This window comes from Rhincodon typus, chromosome 28 (assembly GCF_021869965.1).
Source record: "Rhincodon typus isolate 14 chromosome 28, sRhiTyp1.1, whole genome shotgun sequence".
In the NCBI taxonomy this organism is placed as follows: Eukaryota; Metazoa; Chordata; class Chondrichthyes; order Orectolobiformes; family Rhincodontidae; genus Rhincodon; species Rhincodon typus.
This window is the reverse complement of record NC_063359.1, coordinates 3,632,301-3,649,619: the sequence shown is the minus strand read 5'-3', so window position 1 is coordinate 3,649,619 and position 17,319 is coordinate 3,632,301. Positions and strand designations below refer to the sequence as shown.

Below are 17,319 nucleotides of genomic sequence, written 5' to 3'. Positions count from 1 at the left end.
CAGACAACAACAGGAGGACACAGTACGCCCTAACACACTGGCCACACTGCCCTATGTCAAGAACATATCAGAACTGATAACAAGACTCCTAAGACCACTCGAAATCATGGGGCCCACAAGCCCACAGCCACTCTACGACAAACACTTCCAAGGATTAAAGACTCCATTCCCACAGTATGCAGAACCAATGTGGTTTACAAAATACCATGCAATGACTGCCACAAACATTACATTGGACAGACAAGAAGGAAACTAGCCATCAGAATACATGAACATCAGCTAGCAGCAAAACGGCACGACAAACTTCCCTTAATATCAGTACACTCAAACAATGAAGACCATCAATTTAGCTGGGACAAAGTAACCATAGTAGCCCAATCCAAACATAGACACACACGGGAATTCCTAGAGGCGTGGTTCTCCATCCGTAATACATGCTTGGTAACATCCTCAGTGCAGCCTCCGATGAAGCGTCGGTGTGTTTTCCCGCCTGGTTTTTAAACTCTGGGGTCCATTGAGATGGATTGCCTCACTTCCAGTTTTCCTTCATAGTGGGAGTGTATATGGGGTCGAGTTCAATGTCTTTATTACCAGCATGCTTTGTGGAGTGCCATGCTTTTGTCTCTGCCTAGCCTGTCCCAGGATCTTGGTGTTGTCCCATCGAAGTTGTGGTTCACCTTGTCCATATGGATTGAGATGAGTGAGTATTGGTCGTGTCTTTTTGTAGCCAGTTGGTGTTCATGTACTCTTGTTGTTAGTTTCCTTCCTGTTTGTCCGATGTAGTGTTTCTCACAGTCTCTGCAGGGGATTTTGTAGATGACATTGGTCCTGTCCATGGCAGGGAGTGGGTCTTTAGTTCGGGTGAGCAGTTGTCGTAGGGTTGATGTGGGTTTGTGTGCCACTCTGATGCCCAGCATTCATCGGAGTCTTGTAGTTAGTTCTGACGTGTTTCTGATATAGGGTAGTGTGATGAGTGTGTCGGGGCGTGTAGTATCTTTCTGATGCTGTTCGTGTAGGCATCTTCTGACCCAGTTCTTTGGATATCCATTATCCTTGAAAAGGAAGAGGTATTCCTTTTCCTCTTGGCATAGTTCTGTGTTGCTGCAGTGTGTTGTTGCCCTTTTAAATAGTGTTCGCACGCAGCTTCGTTTGTGTGTGCTGGGATGGTTACTGTTGAAGTTCAGTACCTGGTCTGTGTGTGTGGCTTTTCTGTGTACTTTCATTTGGAGTTCCCCATTTGTCTTGCGCTCTACCATGACGTCCAGGAATGGGAGTTGTTTGTTCTTCTCCTCCTCTCTGGTAAATTTTATTCCGTTGAGGGTGTTGTTTATAAGTTTGTGTGTCTCTTCTAATTTGGTCCGTTTAATGATGACAAAGGTGTCGTCTACGTAGCGTATCCACAGTTTAGGTTGAATTTGCGGAAGGGCAGTCCTTTCCAGTCTTGGCATCACTGTTTCTGCTCTGTGTCCGGAGATAGGCAATTCCATGTGTGTCCCGTTGATTTGCTCATATGTTTGGCTGTTGAAGGTGAAGTGGGTGGTCAGGCATAGGTCCAATAGTTTGAGCATGTTGTCCTTGGAGATGGTTTCAGTGGGATCTTGCTCTTGTTCCAGTAGTGCTGTCATTGTTTCCCTTGCTAGTGGTATGTCTATTGATGGGAATAGGGCAGTGATATCAACCAATATCATGGCCTCTTCGTCCTCTATCTTTATGTTTTTGATGGAGTTGAGGAATTCTTGGGCTGAGTGGATAGAGTGGGGTGACTTGTTGACAATGTGCCTGAGTCTTCTTTGTAGTTCCTTGGCTAATCTGTGCGATGGAGTGCCTGGCAAGGAGACTATGGGTCTGAGGGGGACTTCCGGCTTGTGCACTTTAGGGAGGCCGTAGAATCAGGGTGTGTTGGTTTCTTCGGGTTTCATTCTTAAGAAATCTGTTTTGTTGATCTGTCCTGTTTGTTTAAGTCTTTGTAGCGTGTAGAAGATTTTGTTGCCTAGTTGTGGTGTCGGGTCAGTCTGTACTGGCCGGTATGTGTTCTCGTCGGCGAGCAGTGCCTGTGCTTTGGAGATGTAGTCCCTTTTATTCATTATCAATGTCATGCGCCCTTTAAACAGGACAGTTCTCCATGTTAACATGGTCAATATTTATTCTTTCATCAACATCGCTAAAACTGATTATCTGTCTCTAATTTGGGAATCTGCTGTGTTCGAATTTTATATTTGTCATATCTGCAATTGGAGGTCACAACACTGCCTCAGAGGTGACAGTTATACAAACTGAACCAAGAACAAAACCTTTTTCTTTGTCTGCAACCAGGCCAGGAAGGTACTCAGGAATTTCACTGGGGTTACTGTGAGGAAGGTAAGAATTTGTAGAATGAATTCGGTATTAAAGAGAGTACAGTACACATGGGCTGTAGAAGGAAAGTTCTCAATAGGCTTCGGTCTGATATCCAATCTACATCTGCTCTCGCTGATGTTAATTCTCTTGCTAAATCATATGTTTTTTTTGACAAAATGTCAGTGTCAACAAGTTTCATTGATGGTTTCTCATCATGAGGTCCAGTGTGAATTTGCACGACATCTTATCTAACTCTGTTCGTGAACTATCTACCGCGCCCCTACGTGCTCAATTCATCCGAATGCAGCCCCATCCAACTATCTGCCTTTCCCAGAACAACGTGCCCCTCGTTGGATATCCCGGAACTGAGCAGCATTGCCGATCCTGGTGCTACTTTTAAAACCTGCTGTGCATCTGGACAAGGACAGTCAGTCCAGAGCTGCCCTGCACGATTCCTGATATTTTTCCCTGGACATGGCAGACCTGGAAATATTTGGCACCCTGCTTTGCAGGCAGGAACCTGAAAGTGCTGGTGGCCACGATATGGGGTGTCCTCTTGCCTCAGGACCATGACACTAGACCATGCCAGCCTGGTACTGTCTGGCCAACTGGGTCAACTCAGTCAGCTGTAGGAATGTCCCGCACTGTAGCAAAGTCAATGATCCTCAGCACTCCGCCTGCCTCAATGTCACCATTTTGTCCACCATAGCTCGTACTCTAGCTCCACGGCTTGACCCACCATCCACCAAGGTTCATGCCCTATCACTCTCGCTACTACCTTCAAGAAATTCCTCACTTGCTGTCACCCACCCCAACTCCCAAACCCTCTAACCCTGCCTGCCCTCTGCACTCTCTACTCACTCACTCAGGACACCTCCTCACCTGCACTGAAAACGACAGGTGTTCCACTCACATCCATTTCCCTTAATACCCAGCCCTCCCTCATTCCAGGAGAAATGTCAACAATAGGGCAGGAAGAGTCAAAATGGCTGCCTGACATTCAGCTTCTCAGCCCTTATCTTGACTGACTTACACAGTTAACGTAAGGCCCTGGGGAGTGTTACGAAACAGAGATACCTAGGGGTGCAGATGCAAAGTTCTTTGAAAGAGGAGTCACTGACAGAAGGGTGTAAAGTAGGCATTTGGTACACTTGCCTTCATTGGTCAGAGCATTGAGTATAGGAGTTGGGAGGTCATGTTACAGGACATTGGTGAAGCCACTCCTGGAAGACTGTGTACAATTCTGGTCTCCCTCCTATAGGAAGCATGTTATTAAATTGAAAAACATTCAGAAAAGATTTACAAGGATGTTACTGAGACTGAAGAGTTTGAGTTATGAAGAGAAGCTGGATAGACTGGGACTCTTTTTCATGGAGCATCAGAGGCTGTGGGGTGACTTTACAGAGGTTTATAAAATCGTGAGGGGCATAGATACGGTGAGTAGTCAAGGTCTTTTCCTCAGGGTAGGGGAGTCCAAAACTAGAGGGCATAGGTTTAAGGTGAGAGGGGAAAAATTTAGAAGTAACCTGAGGCGTAACTTTTTCACGCAGAGGGTGGTGTGTACGTGGAATGAACTGCCAGAGGCAGTAGTAGAGGCAGGTACAATTACAACATTTAAAAGACAGTTGGACAGGTACATGGATAGGAAAGGTTTAGAAGGATATGGGCAAAATGCAGGCAAACAGGACTAGTTCAGTTTAGTAAACCTGGTTGGCATGGACGAGTTGGAATGAAAATTCTGTTTCCGTGCTGTATGACTCTATGACTCTATGACTGCTCTGAGCAGCCCCTGGACTGGTATCGGATGCTGTCCTTGACTGACTGTGTTGAGACCCCTTGACTGAAGACTATCCCCCTCAACATGAGTGAGGAGTGCAGGCAACCGTGTCTGTGCTAAATGCTGCGTTGACACAGCAGAGCTGTGAGCCTGGTATCTCTGGCTGAGGAGGCAAAGGGCATAAACACAAGGTGAGGTGGGGATGCTATGAGCATCTGGATAGGCTCAGAATGAGTGAGCAAGGGAATAGGGGTGTCAGCTGGGCGCACAATGCTGCAATCGTTGCTGCTGTGCCCCAAGCTTTTTTCCTTTATTCATTCACAGGCTGAGGGTGTTGCTGGCTAGGCAGCATTTATTGCCCATCCCTAATTGCCCAAAGGGCAGTTAAGAGTCAACCACATTGGTGTCACATGTAGGCCAGACCAGGTAAGAGTGACAGTTTCCTTACCTAAAGGGCATTACTGAACCAGATGGGTTTTTCCAACAGTCAACAATGGACAATGGATTCATGGTCATCATTTGGTTCTTAATTCCAGATATTTATTGAATTCAAATTCCACCATCTGCCGTGGTGGGATTTGAACCCAGGTCCCCAGAATGTTATCTGGGTCTCAGGATTAACAGTCCAATGATAATACCACTAGGCCACCACCTCCCCGATAGCTGCAGCTGCACCAGTGAAGAGCTGAGGTGCCCTGTAAGGGGATCGGAGATGTGCCATGAGGGTTCCTAAAGGTTGACCAATGTCAATGCCAATGCCTGTGAAGATGGGGAGCCCATTGTCATGGCCAATGGAGCATGCCCTGTGGTGTTTGGGACTGAGCGCCAACATGAAGGTCCTTTGGAGCAAGCTGAAGTACATGATCTGAGATAGTGCTGAGAATTCTCAGAATCCAGTTTGCTGGCAGCAGGTAGTAGGATGGGCAGCTGCATAGAAATGAAGTCAGATGTGCAGTTAATAAGCTCATTAACAAGCAATAAATTCCCCCTAACTAGCAACTCATGCTCCCTACCAACAATCTTGCCTCAATGCTGGGTTAAAGAAGTTAAAACATTTAGTTGAAGAAGTTAAAGAAGTTTAGTTAAAGAAGGCAGCGAGTTGTTCCACCATCAAAATGGGCCTTGCTGGACTTCTCATGTGCTTATAGAGTCACAGAGTCATAGGCTTGTACAGCACGGAAACAGACCCGTCGGTCCAACTTGTCCATGCAGACCAGAAATCCTAAATTAATCTAGACCCATTTGCCAACATTTGGCCCATATCCCTTTAAACCCTTCCTATTCATATACCCAACCAGATGCCTTTTAAATGTAATTGTACCAGCCTCCACCACTTCCTCTGGCAGACTCATTCCATACACACACCATCCTCTGCATGAAAAAGTTGCAACTCAGGCCCCTTTTAAATCTTTTCCCTCTCACCTTAAACCTGGGCCCTCTGGTTTTGGACTCCTGTAGCTTGGGGAAAAGAACTTGACTATTCACCCTATCCATGCCCCTCATGATGTTATAAACTTCTATAAGGTCACCCCACAGCCTCCGACGTTCCAGGGAAAATAGCACCAGCCTATTCAGCTTCTCCCTATAGCTCAAACCCTCCAAGCCTAGCAACATCCTTGTAAATCTTTTCTGAACCCTTTCAAGTTTCAGAACATCTTTCTTACAGCAGGGAGATCAGAATCGCATGCAGTATTCCAAAAATGGCCGAACCAAAGTCCTGTACAGCTGCAACATGACCTCCCAACTTTTATACTCAATGCACTGACCAATAAGGACAAGCATACCAAATGCCTCCTTCACTACCCTGTCGACTTGTGACTCCACTTTCAAGGAGTTATGAACCTGCACCCCAGGGTCTCTTTGTTCAGCTACACTCCCCAGGACCTTACCATTAAGTGCACATGTTCTGCCCTGATTTGCCTTTCCAAAACACAGCACCTCGCATTTATCTAAATTAAACTCCGTCTTCCACTCCTCGTCCCGTTGGCCCATCTGATCAACAAATCATTGTACTCTGATGTAATCTTCTTCGCTGTCTACTACACCTCCAATTTTGGTGTCATCTGTAAAAGTACTAACTATACCTCCTATGTTCACATTCAAATCATTTATATAAATGACCAAAAATGCATCTGACGCATTTCCTGCAATACCTCACATCATTCAATAAGATTTCCCCTTACGTGTGTGTTTCAAGTGGTGATGAGATATACCTGTGACCTGGAGACTGCCAGAGCCTTGCTGACACCAGATATTCTCCCCATACGGTGTGTCGCTGTGCTTCAATGTCCTGGAAGCGACCAGATACGTTGCCCACTTCTCAGCTTTCTCACTCATTGCTGCGTTCAGGGTTAACGGCCCTGCTCCGTGTTTCACTCGATATTCATTCACCGATTTCAGCAACTGTGCAGCGAAATGTTCCCCTGAAAGAAAGTGATGGCCAGTGACTGAGGACTGCAGGTTGGATTTGCAATTGGATTTGAAACGTTGAATCTGCGCACCCACTGCAGATGCTGCCCAGCACTTTGTGTTTTTATCCCTTGTACTCGGTTTCCAAGTCAATGTTTCCGCAGGCCTGCAATCAGCAAGTTCCACAAGGGTCACACACAAGCCAGCCCCTTTATGTTTGGTGTGGAGCTGTACAAAAATACTTTAAAGGCCTCAAACAAATCACCCACAAACTGCAAACAAGTTATGGAGTGTATTAAACCAATCCCATACCTGGACCAGTTTGATTGAATTGCTGTCCTGTCGAAAACATTGCTGACATTTGCAACTTGTATTTAAACCCCAAGTGATGGGGATGCAATGCCAAACTTCAGGCCCTGGGTGTTTCAAATGGTGGAGAGTTGCCTGGAACTGGTGTGAAGGTGAGGAATGGCAGCTGATGAAGGTGGGCCCTGCCTTCCAAATAACTGGCCAGATTTTGAAGAGGCCTCAGGAAGTGGGTAGAGTCCGGGAAAAATCCTGCTCCTCCCGACTCCCCCAGGAGAAAGTTTCAGATGTACTTGACCCGATGGGGTCTCTTTTATCTGCTGACCTGCATCTGCCTCATGCCCCACTCCACCACAGACTCCCCACTCAGGCCTTGTCTAATAATGCATCAGGGTTGTATCTGATGTAATAGGACATGACTTGAAAACATTATGAGGCTTGAGCCTGTTTGAGGTGGATATTTAATCCAGCAGCAAAGTTAAAATGGGAAATGTTGGGAATATCTGAATTTTGTTGCTAACCTCCCAGTTTTTGCTGGGGAGGGATAGCGAAACTCCACTCATCTCACATCTTTTACAGAAGGCAAGAATTAGACAATGAGGCTTGGCAATAACAGACTTGATGAAGCTCTCTCCTTGGGCTGACTCTCCTTCAACATTCCTCAAGAAGGATATGCTACTCAGAGGGGCCACAGCACAGATTCACCAGAATGATGCCGAGACTGAAAGGGTTAGGCTGTATTCTGAAGACAGGTTTCACAGGCTCGCCTCATATTCTCATGACATCAGAGACTTAAGTGTGATTTATCAATGCCTTTAAAATGATTGAATGAGTGGATAGGGTATATGGAGAGAAATTCTTTCCTCGGGGGTAAGAGATCAGAACAAGGGGCAAAACCCTAAAGTTAGAGCCTGTTTATTCAGTATGGTATCAGGAAGTCTTCTTCACACCAAATGGCTAGTGGAATTTACACACAGCACGTTTTCAGTAAAGTGGCCTTTATTACCGGCTGTATTGCTGTCACGAGATGCCATGCTGATCCTGATCTTCCTGGAGCCTCTTAGAAATAACCTGCAGGGTAACAACAGTCAGATTTACAAAAAGCATAGGACATAGGACACTGTCTCTACCACCACACACTTGGCTGTACCAGTCAACCAGTTATATCAATGTTGTAAAATATTTTCACTGAATCCCAGTCACTTTATGTTCAGTACTAATCTTAATTCTGAGACTGGCCATATCGGAGACTTAACTGAAATCCAAACACACATTACACTGGGGGAGAAATGGTGGCTGTACTTAATACTGAACTTATTTGCATCAAATTGGCATTATTTTCCTATATTATCTCTAAATACTTGGTGTTTCAGGGATTGAATTAGTCATAGAGTCAAAGAGTTCGTACAGCATGAAAACAGACCCTTTGGTTCAACTCGCCCATGCCAACCAGGGATGCCTCACTTAACTAGTCCCATTTGCCTGTGTTTGGTCCATATCCTTCTAAACCTCTCCTGTTCATGAACCTGTCTAAATCTTTTTTAAATGTTGCAGTTGTTCCTGCTTCTACCACTTTCTCTGGTAGCTCATTCCATACACCCTCTATGCAAAAAAATTGCCCCTCAGGTCCATTTCAAATCTTTCCCCTCTCACCTTAAACCTATGCTCTTTGGTTTTGGACTCACCTGCCCTTGGAAAAATATCTTGTCTATTCACCTTATCAATGGCCCTCATGATTTCATAAACCTCCATTAGATCACTCCTCAAGCGCCAATGCACCATGGTTAAAATGTCCCAGCCTATTCAGCTTTTCCTTATAACTCAAACACAACAACTCCTCCATATATTCCCCTCCCCTCCCTTGTCCGCCTTCCGCAGGGACCGTTCACTCTGGCATACCCTGGTCCACACTTCCTTCACCCCCAACACCTCCCCACAGCCCTACGGCACCTTCCCCTGTAACCAGCGAAGGTGCAACACCTGCCCATTTACCTCCTCCCTCCCCAGTATCCAAGGGCCCAAACATACCTTCCAGGTGAACACTTCACCTGCACTTCCCAGAATCTAGTCTACTGCATTCGCTGCTCACAATGTGGTCTCCTCTACATTGGGGAAATGAAACATAGACTTGGCGACCGCTTCGCAGGACATCTACATTCTGCTCGCAATAAAGACCCTGAACTACCCGTTGCCTGCCACTTTAACGCACCACCCTGCTCCCTGGCCAACATCTCTGTCTCTGACTAACAACAGGGGGTGTGTAATGGTAGGCTTATGTGCACAATACAAACCAGAGCAACTAGAATAGCCAGTTTCTGTGCTTCGGATTCTGGATAATTTTGAGTAACTGCATCCACTTTCCTACCGTTATCAAGCTTCTCCTTGTGTCTTCAAAGAAAAAGCAGCAAGTTAAATTGGCAGGATCTTCTCTTTATGAATTTATCTTGATTGCTTGGACGCCCCAGGACTTCATTTTTGTTATTTGTTGCATACCAGATTAAAAAAAATGGGATGATAAACTTATTTGTGCCTTCACCTGATCCCACTTTCGGTGGCTTCATTCCATCGCTCATGTTTCCTTTTTACTTGAATATAACTAGAATCCCTTTTATGACTATCCTTCACTTCTCAACCTGGGTTCTTTCTTTCCAATCCTGCAGCCTTTTCTACATACTCTCTATTCCTTCTGGTGTTGAACCTGACTTAATTAGGTGTCATTTTCCTTCATAGCTTTACTGCCTCTTTTCTCATTCTTCACAAATTTCTTGACAGTCATGTTTAAACAACACATTAAAGTCTCCCGCACCTTTGATTCGAGATCACTCATAATTAAGGTCAAGACGTTGGCTCATTTCAAACATGTTTCACGAGACAGTATTCCATTAACTCTGTAAACTCCTCATGTCTCACCAGGAGAGCTTGTAGCAGCCTGCTGACTAGATTGCTAACTTGGCCAAACAGTGAGGGATGCTGGGTAAGTTGGCCAAATAAAACTCTTATGTTACAAAACCTAGTCAACAGACACAGTGCAAACACAGCAGCCAGATGCGAATGATATGAGCATAATGTAAAAGACAGCAGGTATCCTGGACAGACACACCCCCAACAACATACCAACCAAAGGAGGGCCCAGAAAAGCACTGGGCCCTGCTGCACAAAGTAGCATGCCATCCAAATGACTGATGCCATTTCAAACTATTAATTTTGTCTCCCCAATGGCCAGAACTGTACGAAGTCCCAGAAGACCATACGTAAATGTATAAAAGAACAGGGTTCACCTGCAGACCAATCTCTCTTGAATCTTCCGGAAGTTTTCCTAGGAGACCATCATGGCAAGAGGCAGAGACCAGCTGACCATCCAAGGAGAGAGACAGAGCCAGAAACTGAGAGAGAGGAAGAGAGAAAGCAGCTTCACAGACCCAGACAGGGTCAGAGAGAGGGAGCAACTGCGTAAATCCACAAGAGACCCAGGAAGTATTGTAAGCTTAAGGACCCAAATAGGAGTAGAAATGGTATGTTTAGTATTAAAGTTTTTTGTAACTTGTTTCCTAATAAAAATGGGACTATTTTGCATTGGTACTGGCTTATGTTCGTGATGATTTGACTGCTTTGGTGTTGAGGGACACCTGGGCAAATTCATTCATAACATTCTGGTTGGAGTTGTTGAACTTGTTTTAAGGAGAGACTGGACAACATGCTGTTGCACTATCTTCTTTAATTTGTCCCACAGTTCTAGAATAAAGCTTTCACCCAGGCCTGGAGGGCCACAGCAAAATCCAGTAATAGCTTGCCTTTCCTACAATCTCTTAATTCCACCCAAAACAATTGAGCTGTCACTTTCTTCTTTATTATACTCTTTCAATTGCACCTCAGTACTGATGTTTTAAAAATCACCTCAATACTACCTCTTTTTCACCTGACATGGTCACTTCCAAACAATATTTATTCCACTTATTGGAAGCATTCACCATGACTCAGTGTTCAATCACTGCAAGGCATTCTGGATAAAACATCTTCTTTGTCAGAATTAATAAAAATTATAGACCAGAGTGTAATTGCTCATAGTGATGTTAAATGAGTGGACTGTGACTGTGTGGAAAGTTTGGTGAGAGTGAGAATATAGTGCAAATGGGGAAAAAGACGCTTCTTTGTTACCTTAACAATTACATTCACTTGTGTAAGCTTGAAGTATTAAGTATTTAAACGTTTTGCTCAGTGTTTCAGTGCTAGAGTGAATTATCGAGAACAAAAGTTGCCCATAATATCCAGGGATGTGCAAGCTGCGTGGATTAGCCACGGTAAATGCAAAGTTACAATGATAGGGTAGGGGGGTGGACCTGGGTGGAATGCTTGTCAGAGGGTTAGTGTGGACTCAATGAGCTGAATGGCCTGCTTTCCCCCCTGTAGGGATTCTATGATTCTTTGAAAGAAAACCTTAAAAACACTAAATGATAACTGCAAAGTGCAGATTTAGGTCCAGTGAAGAAGACATGTCGTACAGTATGTTATAGGTGCCATGTTACTCAAAGTTATTACTCTTCCTTGAGTCTTTTCCCTGCATGTTGATGCTCTGTATCGCAAATTTTAAGAAAGAAAACATTTTATTAAGAGTTCTGACCTAACTGGGGAGCCTCTAGGCCAATCCATATCCAACAACCTGCTGCGGAAACTCTGCTCGTATTTTGACAACTGTGGAAAATTCCACCACAGCAGCTGAAGACAATCCACAGCCTTCTAAAACAATCTGAGAACATTTTGAACAAAACAACATATAACTTTCTAAATAAAAACGTCAATTTGCCCAACCTGCTAATATTAATGGATCTTTTGAATTATTCCAGTATCCAGATTTGGATCAGACATTCACCAAAAAAGAATCAGTTCTTCCTTGGGGTGTCCCGTATTCACATACCAAGTTTATTTGAAATCTGTCCATTGATTTTTGGGATATATTTTTTACTCACAAACCAGGGACAACAAAAATTACATTTACATTCTTTCAATGCCTGAGGTAATTGGGAGGACCAAAGAGAAATAATTAAAGAGTGTAGGATTGTTCTGTAGCTTGCATTCAACTTGGAGTAAACAACTCCTGAACACAGTGACGTTGGACAAAAGCAATTGGTGATTGGTTAATGTTTAATGTATTTCTTTTGCCTTGACTTGAGTAAACATTAAGTAATTTATTATGTTTCAAAACCATCCACCTAAATTTAATTTGGGCTATCAATAGCACATAAAAAGTAACAGAGCAAGCAATGTATTTGGATTGTAGGATGTGGAAATTCATGGGCAAGAAGATTGCCTTATCCTCTACGTCCTTTTCTTCATTCTTTCATGGGATGTGGACATTGCTGTTAAGACCAGTACTTGTTGCTTATTGCCCTTGAATTGAGTGGCTTGCTAGATGGTTTCAAAAGGCAGAGAATTTTATTATTCTTTCATTGGATGAGGGCATCGCTGGCTAGGCAGCATTTATTTTCCATCCCTAACTACCCAGAGGGCAGTTGAGAATTAACCACATTGCTGTGAGCCTGGAGTCACATGTAGTCCAGACCAGGTAAGGATGGCAGTTTCCTTCCCTAAAGGGCATTAATGAACCAGATGGGTTTTTCCCCAACAATTAGCAATGGATTCATGGTCAGTATTAGACTCCTAATTCCATATTTTTATTGAATTCAAATTCTACCATCTGCTATGTCGGGGTTTGAACCCAGGTCCCCCGGATTATTACCTGGGTCTCTGGATTAACAGACCAGTGATAATACCACCGGGCCATTGCCCTCCCCTGTAAGGGGAGCTATTGCTGACTTTGTGGAATCAAACGTCACCAATACATGACATTAATGAACCAGATGAGTTTTTACAGCAATCAACAGTAGTTGCGTTGGTCACCATCAGTGAGACCAGCTTTATCTTCCAGATTTACTCATTGAATTCAAATTCCATCCAATGGTGTGATGAAATTCGAACCTCTGCCCCCAGAGCATTAACCTGGGCCTCTAGGTTCTCAGCGTTTGAGAAGAATTTTTTTTTTTTTATGTCTAGAACACAGTCACACCCAAGGAGAAAGGCACAGTTTGAGGAAGATGAGGATGTGATAAGGAGAGGTGGAGATGGAGGTCCGATCAATGCCACTCCTGCCCAATAGATACAATGTACTGGCTCCCTGTTAGGGAGACAGTCTACATAAGAACGTAAGAAATAGGAGCAGGAGTAGGACACATGGCCTATTGAGTCTGCTCTTCCACTCAGTAAGATCATGGCTGATCTTTTCATTGACATAGCTCAACTCACCCACCCGCTCACCATAACCCTTAATTCCTTTACTGTTCAAAAATCTGTCTATCTTTGCCTCAAAAACATTCAACAAGTTAGCCTTGACTGCTTCACTGGGCAGGGAGTTCCATAGATTCACAATTCTTTGGGTGAAGAACTTCCTCCTCAGCTCAGTCCTAAATCTGCTCCCCCTTATTTTTGAGCTTATGCCCCCTAGTTCTAACTTCACTTGCCAGTGGAAACAACTTCCCTGCTTCTATCCTTCTTCAGAAATGAAGAAGGGCCTAGGCCCGAAACGTCAGCTTTCCTGCTCCTCTGATGCTGCTTGGTCTGCTGTGTTCATCCAGCTCTACAACTTGTTATCTCAGATTCTCCAGCATCTGCAGTTCCTACTGTCTCTAAAACTGGAGGTGTAATGGACGGCGAAGAATGTTACCTTAGAGTACAATGGGATCTTGATCAGATGGGCCAATGGGCTGAGGAGTAGCAGATGGAGTTTAGTTTAGATAAATATGAGGTGCTGCATTTTGGAAAGGCAACTCAGGGCAGGATTATACACTTAATGATAAGGTCCTGGGGAGTGTTGCCAAATAAAGAGACCTTGGAGTGCAGGTTCATAGTTCCTTGAAAGTGGAGTCACAGGTAGACAGAGTAGTGAAGAAGGCGTTTGGTATGCTTGTCTTTATTGGTCAGTGCATTGAGTATAGAAGTTGGGAGGTCATGTTGCAGTTCTACAGCACATTGGTTTGGCCACTTTTGGAATACCACATGCAATTCTGGTCTCCTTGCTGTAGGAAAGATGTGAAACTTGAAAGGGTTCAGAAAAGATTTGTAAGGGTGTTTCCAGGATTGGAGGGTTTGAGCTATAGGGAGAGGCTAAATAGACTGGGGCTATTTTCCCTGGAGTGTCAAAGGCTGAGGGGTGACCTTATAGAGGTTTACAAAATCATGAGGGGCATGGATAGGGTAAATAGACAAGGTCTTTTCCCTGGGGTGGGGGAGTCCAAAACTAGAGGGCATAGGTTTAAGGTGAGAGGGAAAAAATTTGAAAAGGACCTAAGGGGCAACTTTTTCACACGGAGGGTGGTGCGTGTTTGGAAAAGTCTGCCAGAGACAGTGGTGGGGGCTGGTACAATTACAACATTTAAAAGGCATCTGGATGGGTGTATGAACAGGAAAGGGTTTAGAGCGATGTGGGCCAAATGCTGGCAAATAGGACTAAATTTATTTAAGATATCTGGTTGGCACAGATGAGTTGGACCGAAGGGTCTGTTTCTGTGCTGTACATCTCTATGACTCTAAGTTCCCTTTGTTGCGCCTTGCACAGTGGTTGGCTCAGTGGTTAGCACTGCTGCCTCATAGCACCAGTGACCCGGTTCAATTCTAGACTTGGTTCGCTGTATGTGTGGAGGTTGTAATTTCTCCCCGTTTCTGCTGGGTGCTTTGGTTTCCTACCACAGTCCAGGAATGTACAGGCTACGTGGGTTAGCCATGGTAAATGTGACATTATGGGGATAAGATGGGATGCTGCTCAGAAGGTTGGTGCAGGCTTGATGGGCCACATGGCCTCTTTCTGCACTGCAGAAATTCTATGGCCTATGAATGGGTCCCTATCAAAGAAAATTGACAGTGTGGAAGCAGGCCATTTGGCTTATTGATGGTGTTTTACCTCAAATTTGTTGCTAGTGTAGCTATTAGCACACTCAGGATTATTCAATCAGTGTATGCAAAGTGTAAACTTGCCTCTAATGGCAGACATTTTGCTTTGGGCTTCGCAAGCACAGGCAGGTTGAGTACAGTCTGTACGCTGTCTTTTTGGAACAACTGAGAGAACATGCTTTACCATTTGGTTAGCCAATCACTGGGACTTACGGCCCACAAACATTCAACTCCTCCAGATATGAAAGCCTCTGTGTAAATGGGAATTGCCATTGTTTTCGTCTTTGTCAGGCTGAAGGATTTTCAACAATGAATCAAACAACAGTTGAGTCAAACTGGTTCTTCTTGTCTTAAACCTGCACCTGAGAGGAACAAAGTTTTACATTTTATACTCCACCTAGTTGTCTCTCGGAGGACCTGTGGAAAACAGGACCCAGCTGGGGACAGAGGTGGTGACTGCAGAAAGAGGGTGTCTGGAGGTTCTGGCAGTGAAAGAGGAACATGGGGCTCATTTCCTCAAACCTTTGGCAAAAGGAATATATGGAGGCCCTTTGCTATTCAATGGCTAATCTGTAACCTAACCTCATCCACCCACCTTGATTCCAAATCCCAGAAAACCCTTGAACATACAAATTAGGGGCAAGCCTAGGCCAATCACCTTTGAATCTGCTCAGCGAGAGGTGATGGCTTAATAGTATAATCATTAGACTGTTAATCCAGAGACCCGGTAATGTTCTGGGGACCTGGGTCCGAACCCCGCCACAGTAGAAGTTGGAATTTGAATTCAATAAAAGTCTGGAATTAGGAGTCTCACGATGATCATGAATCGATTGTTGGGAAAAACCCATCTGGTTCACTAATCTCCTACAGGGAAGGAAATTGTATTCCTCACCTGGTCTGGCCTACATGTGACTCCAGACCCACGGCAATGATTGACTGCTTAACTGCCCTCTGGGCAGTAAGGGATGGACAATAAGCATGGGTCCAGCCAGTGATACCCTCATCCCATGAATGAATAATAATATATAACAAAATTTTCTGAAGAAGGGTCTAGGCCCGAAACGTCAGCCTTCCTGCTCCTCTGATGCTGCTTGGCCTGCTGTGTTCATCCAGCTCCACACCTTGTTATCTCTATCCTATATAACAAAAGCATTCAGTTACATCATTTTGTGGAGCTGGAGGAACACAGCAGGCCAGGCATCATCAGAGGAGCAGGAAAATTGACCTTTCGGGTCAGGACCCTTCTTCAGAAATGGGGAGGGGTAACACAGCTGGGAAATAAATAGAGAGAGGAGGGGTGGGGCTGGGGAAAGGTAGGTGGGATGGCGATAGGTTGGATGCAAGTACGGGATAGTGGGGATTGGTTGGCGGGAAGGGTAGGGTGGATAGGTGGGAGAGAAGATGGACAGGTCAAGGAGACAAGGATGAGAGGGAGGTTTGGATGTGGAATGAGGTCGGGGGTAGGGAGATTTTAAAACTGGTGAAATCTATGTTTAGGCCATTGGGCTGTAGGCTCCTGAGGCGAAAAATGAGGTGCTGCTCCTCCAATTTGTGGGTGGTGTCATTGAGACACTGGAGGAGACCCAGGATGGACATGTCACTCAGGGAGGGGGAGTTAAAATGGTAGGCGAACAGAAGATGTTGTCGATTATCACGTACAGAGTGCATATGCTCCACGAAATGGTCCCCAAGTCTGCACTTGGTCTCACTGATGTAGAGAAGGCCACATCGGGAGCAATGGATACAGTAGACCTGTACAGTAGATATTCTTCCCCACCCATCCGTCCTACCCTTCCTGCTGACCAATCCCCACTGTCCCCTACCTGCATCTAACCTATCACCATCCCACCTACTTTTCCCCAGCCCCACCCATCCTCCCTCCCACCTCTTTGACCCAACATAACCTGTCCGTCTTGTCTCTCACCTATCCGCTCCTCCCACCTTACTGACCAATCCCCAGCACAGCCTACCTGCACTCACCTATCACCATCCCACCTACCTTTCCCCAGCTGCACCCCTCCTCCCTGTATTTATTTAGTTCCCACACCCTCCCCATTTCTGAAAAAGGGTCGCGACCTGAAACGTCAAACATTCCTTCTCCTCTGATGCTGCCTGGCCTGCTGTTTTCCTTCAACTCCACACTGTGTTATCTATTTTAAAAATCTGTCTGGTTCACTGATGTCCTGCAGGGAAGGGAAATCTGCTGTCCTCGCTTGGTCTCGCCTACACATGACTCCAGACCCAGAGTCATGTGGTTAACTCTCAAGTGTCCTCTGAATGAGCCTCTCGGTTGTACCAAACTGTTCATGGATAGTCAATGAGGAATGAAACTGGATGGCCAATTCCAGTGCAAGTAGCATTGGGTGAGGGGGTGTTCCTACGTCACAGGTACTACAGTTGTTCAAGGAGACAGCTCACAACCTTCTCCAGTGCTGAGCAAAAAAAAAATGTGCTGTGATGCTCACAACCCCATAAAATGAATTTAAAAAATACAGAAAGCAAGTCATGTGAGGGTGAAAGCAACAGCAGGCTAACCATTCATCAGGAACGGG

At 45.0% G+C, this 17,319-nt stretch overlaps 1 protein-coding gene across 1 annotated transcript in view; it reads right to left on the bottom strand.

Annotated features, from left to right (window-relative positions):
* glipr2 (GLI pathogenesis-related 2) overlaps positions 1–17,319 on the bottom strand; it is a 46,196-nt gene that overhangs the window by 27,666 nt on the left and 1,211 nt on the right. The window contains exons 2-3 of the mRNA XM_020529682.2: positions 7,836–7,900; positions 6,328–6,537 (exon numbers count right to left, since the gene is read on the bottom strand). Of these exons, the coding sequence (XP_020385271.1) occupies positions 6,328–6,537; positions 7,836–7,863 (238 nt within the window). The 5' untranslated portion in view covers positions 7,864–7,900. The remainder of the gene's footprint in view (positions 1–6,327; positions 6,538–7,835; positions 7,901–17,319) is intronic.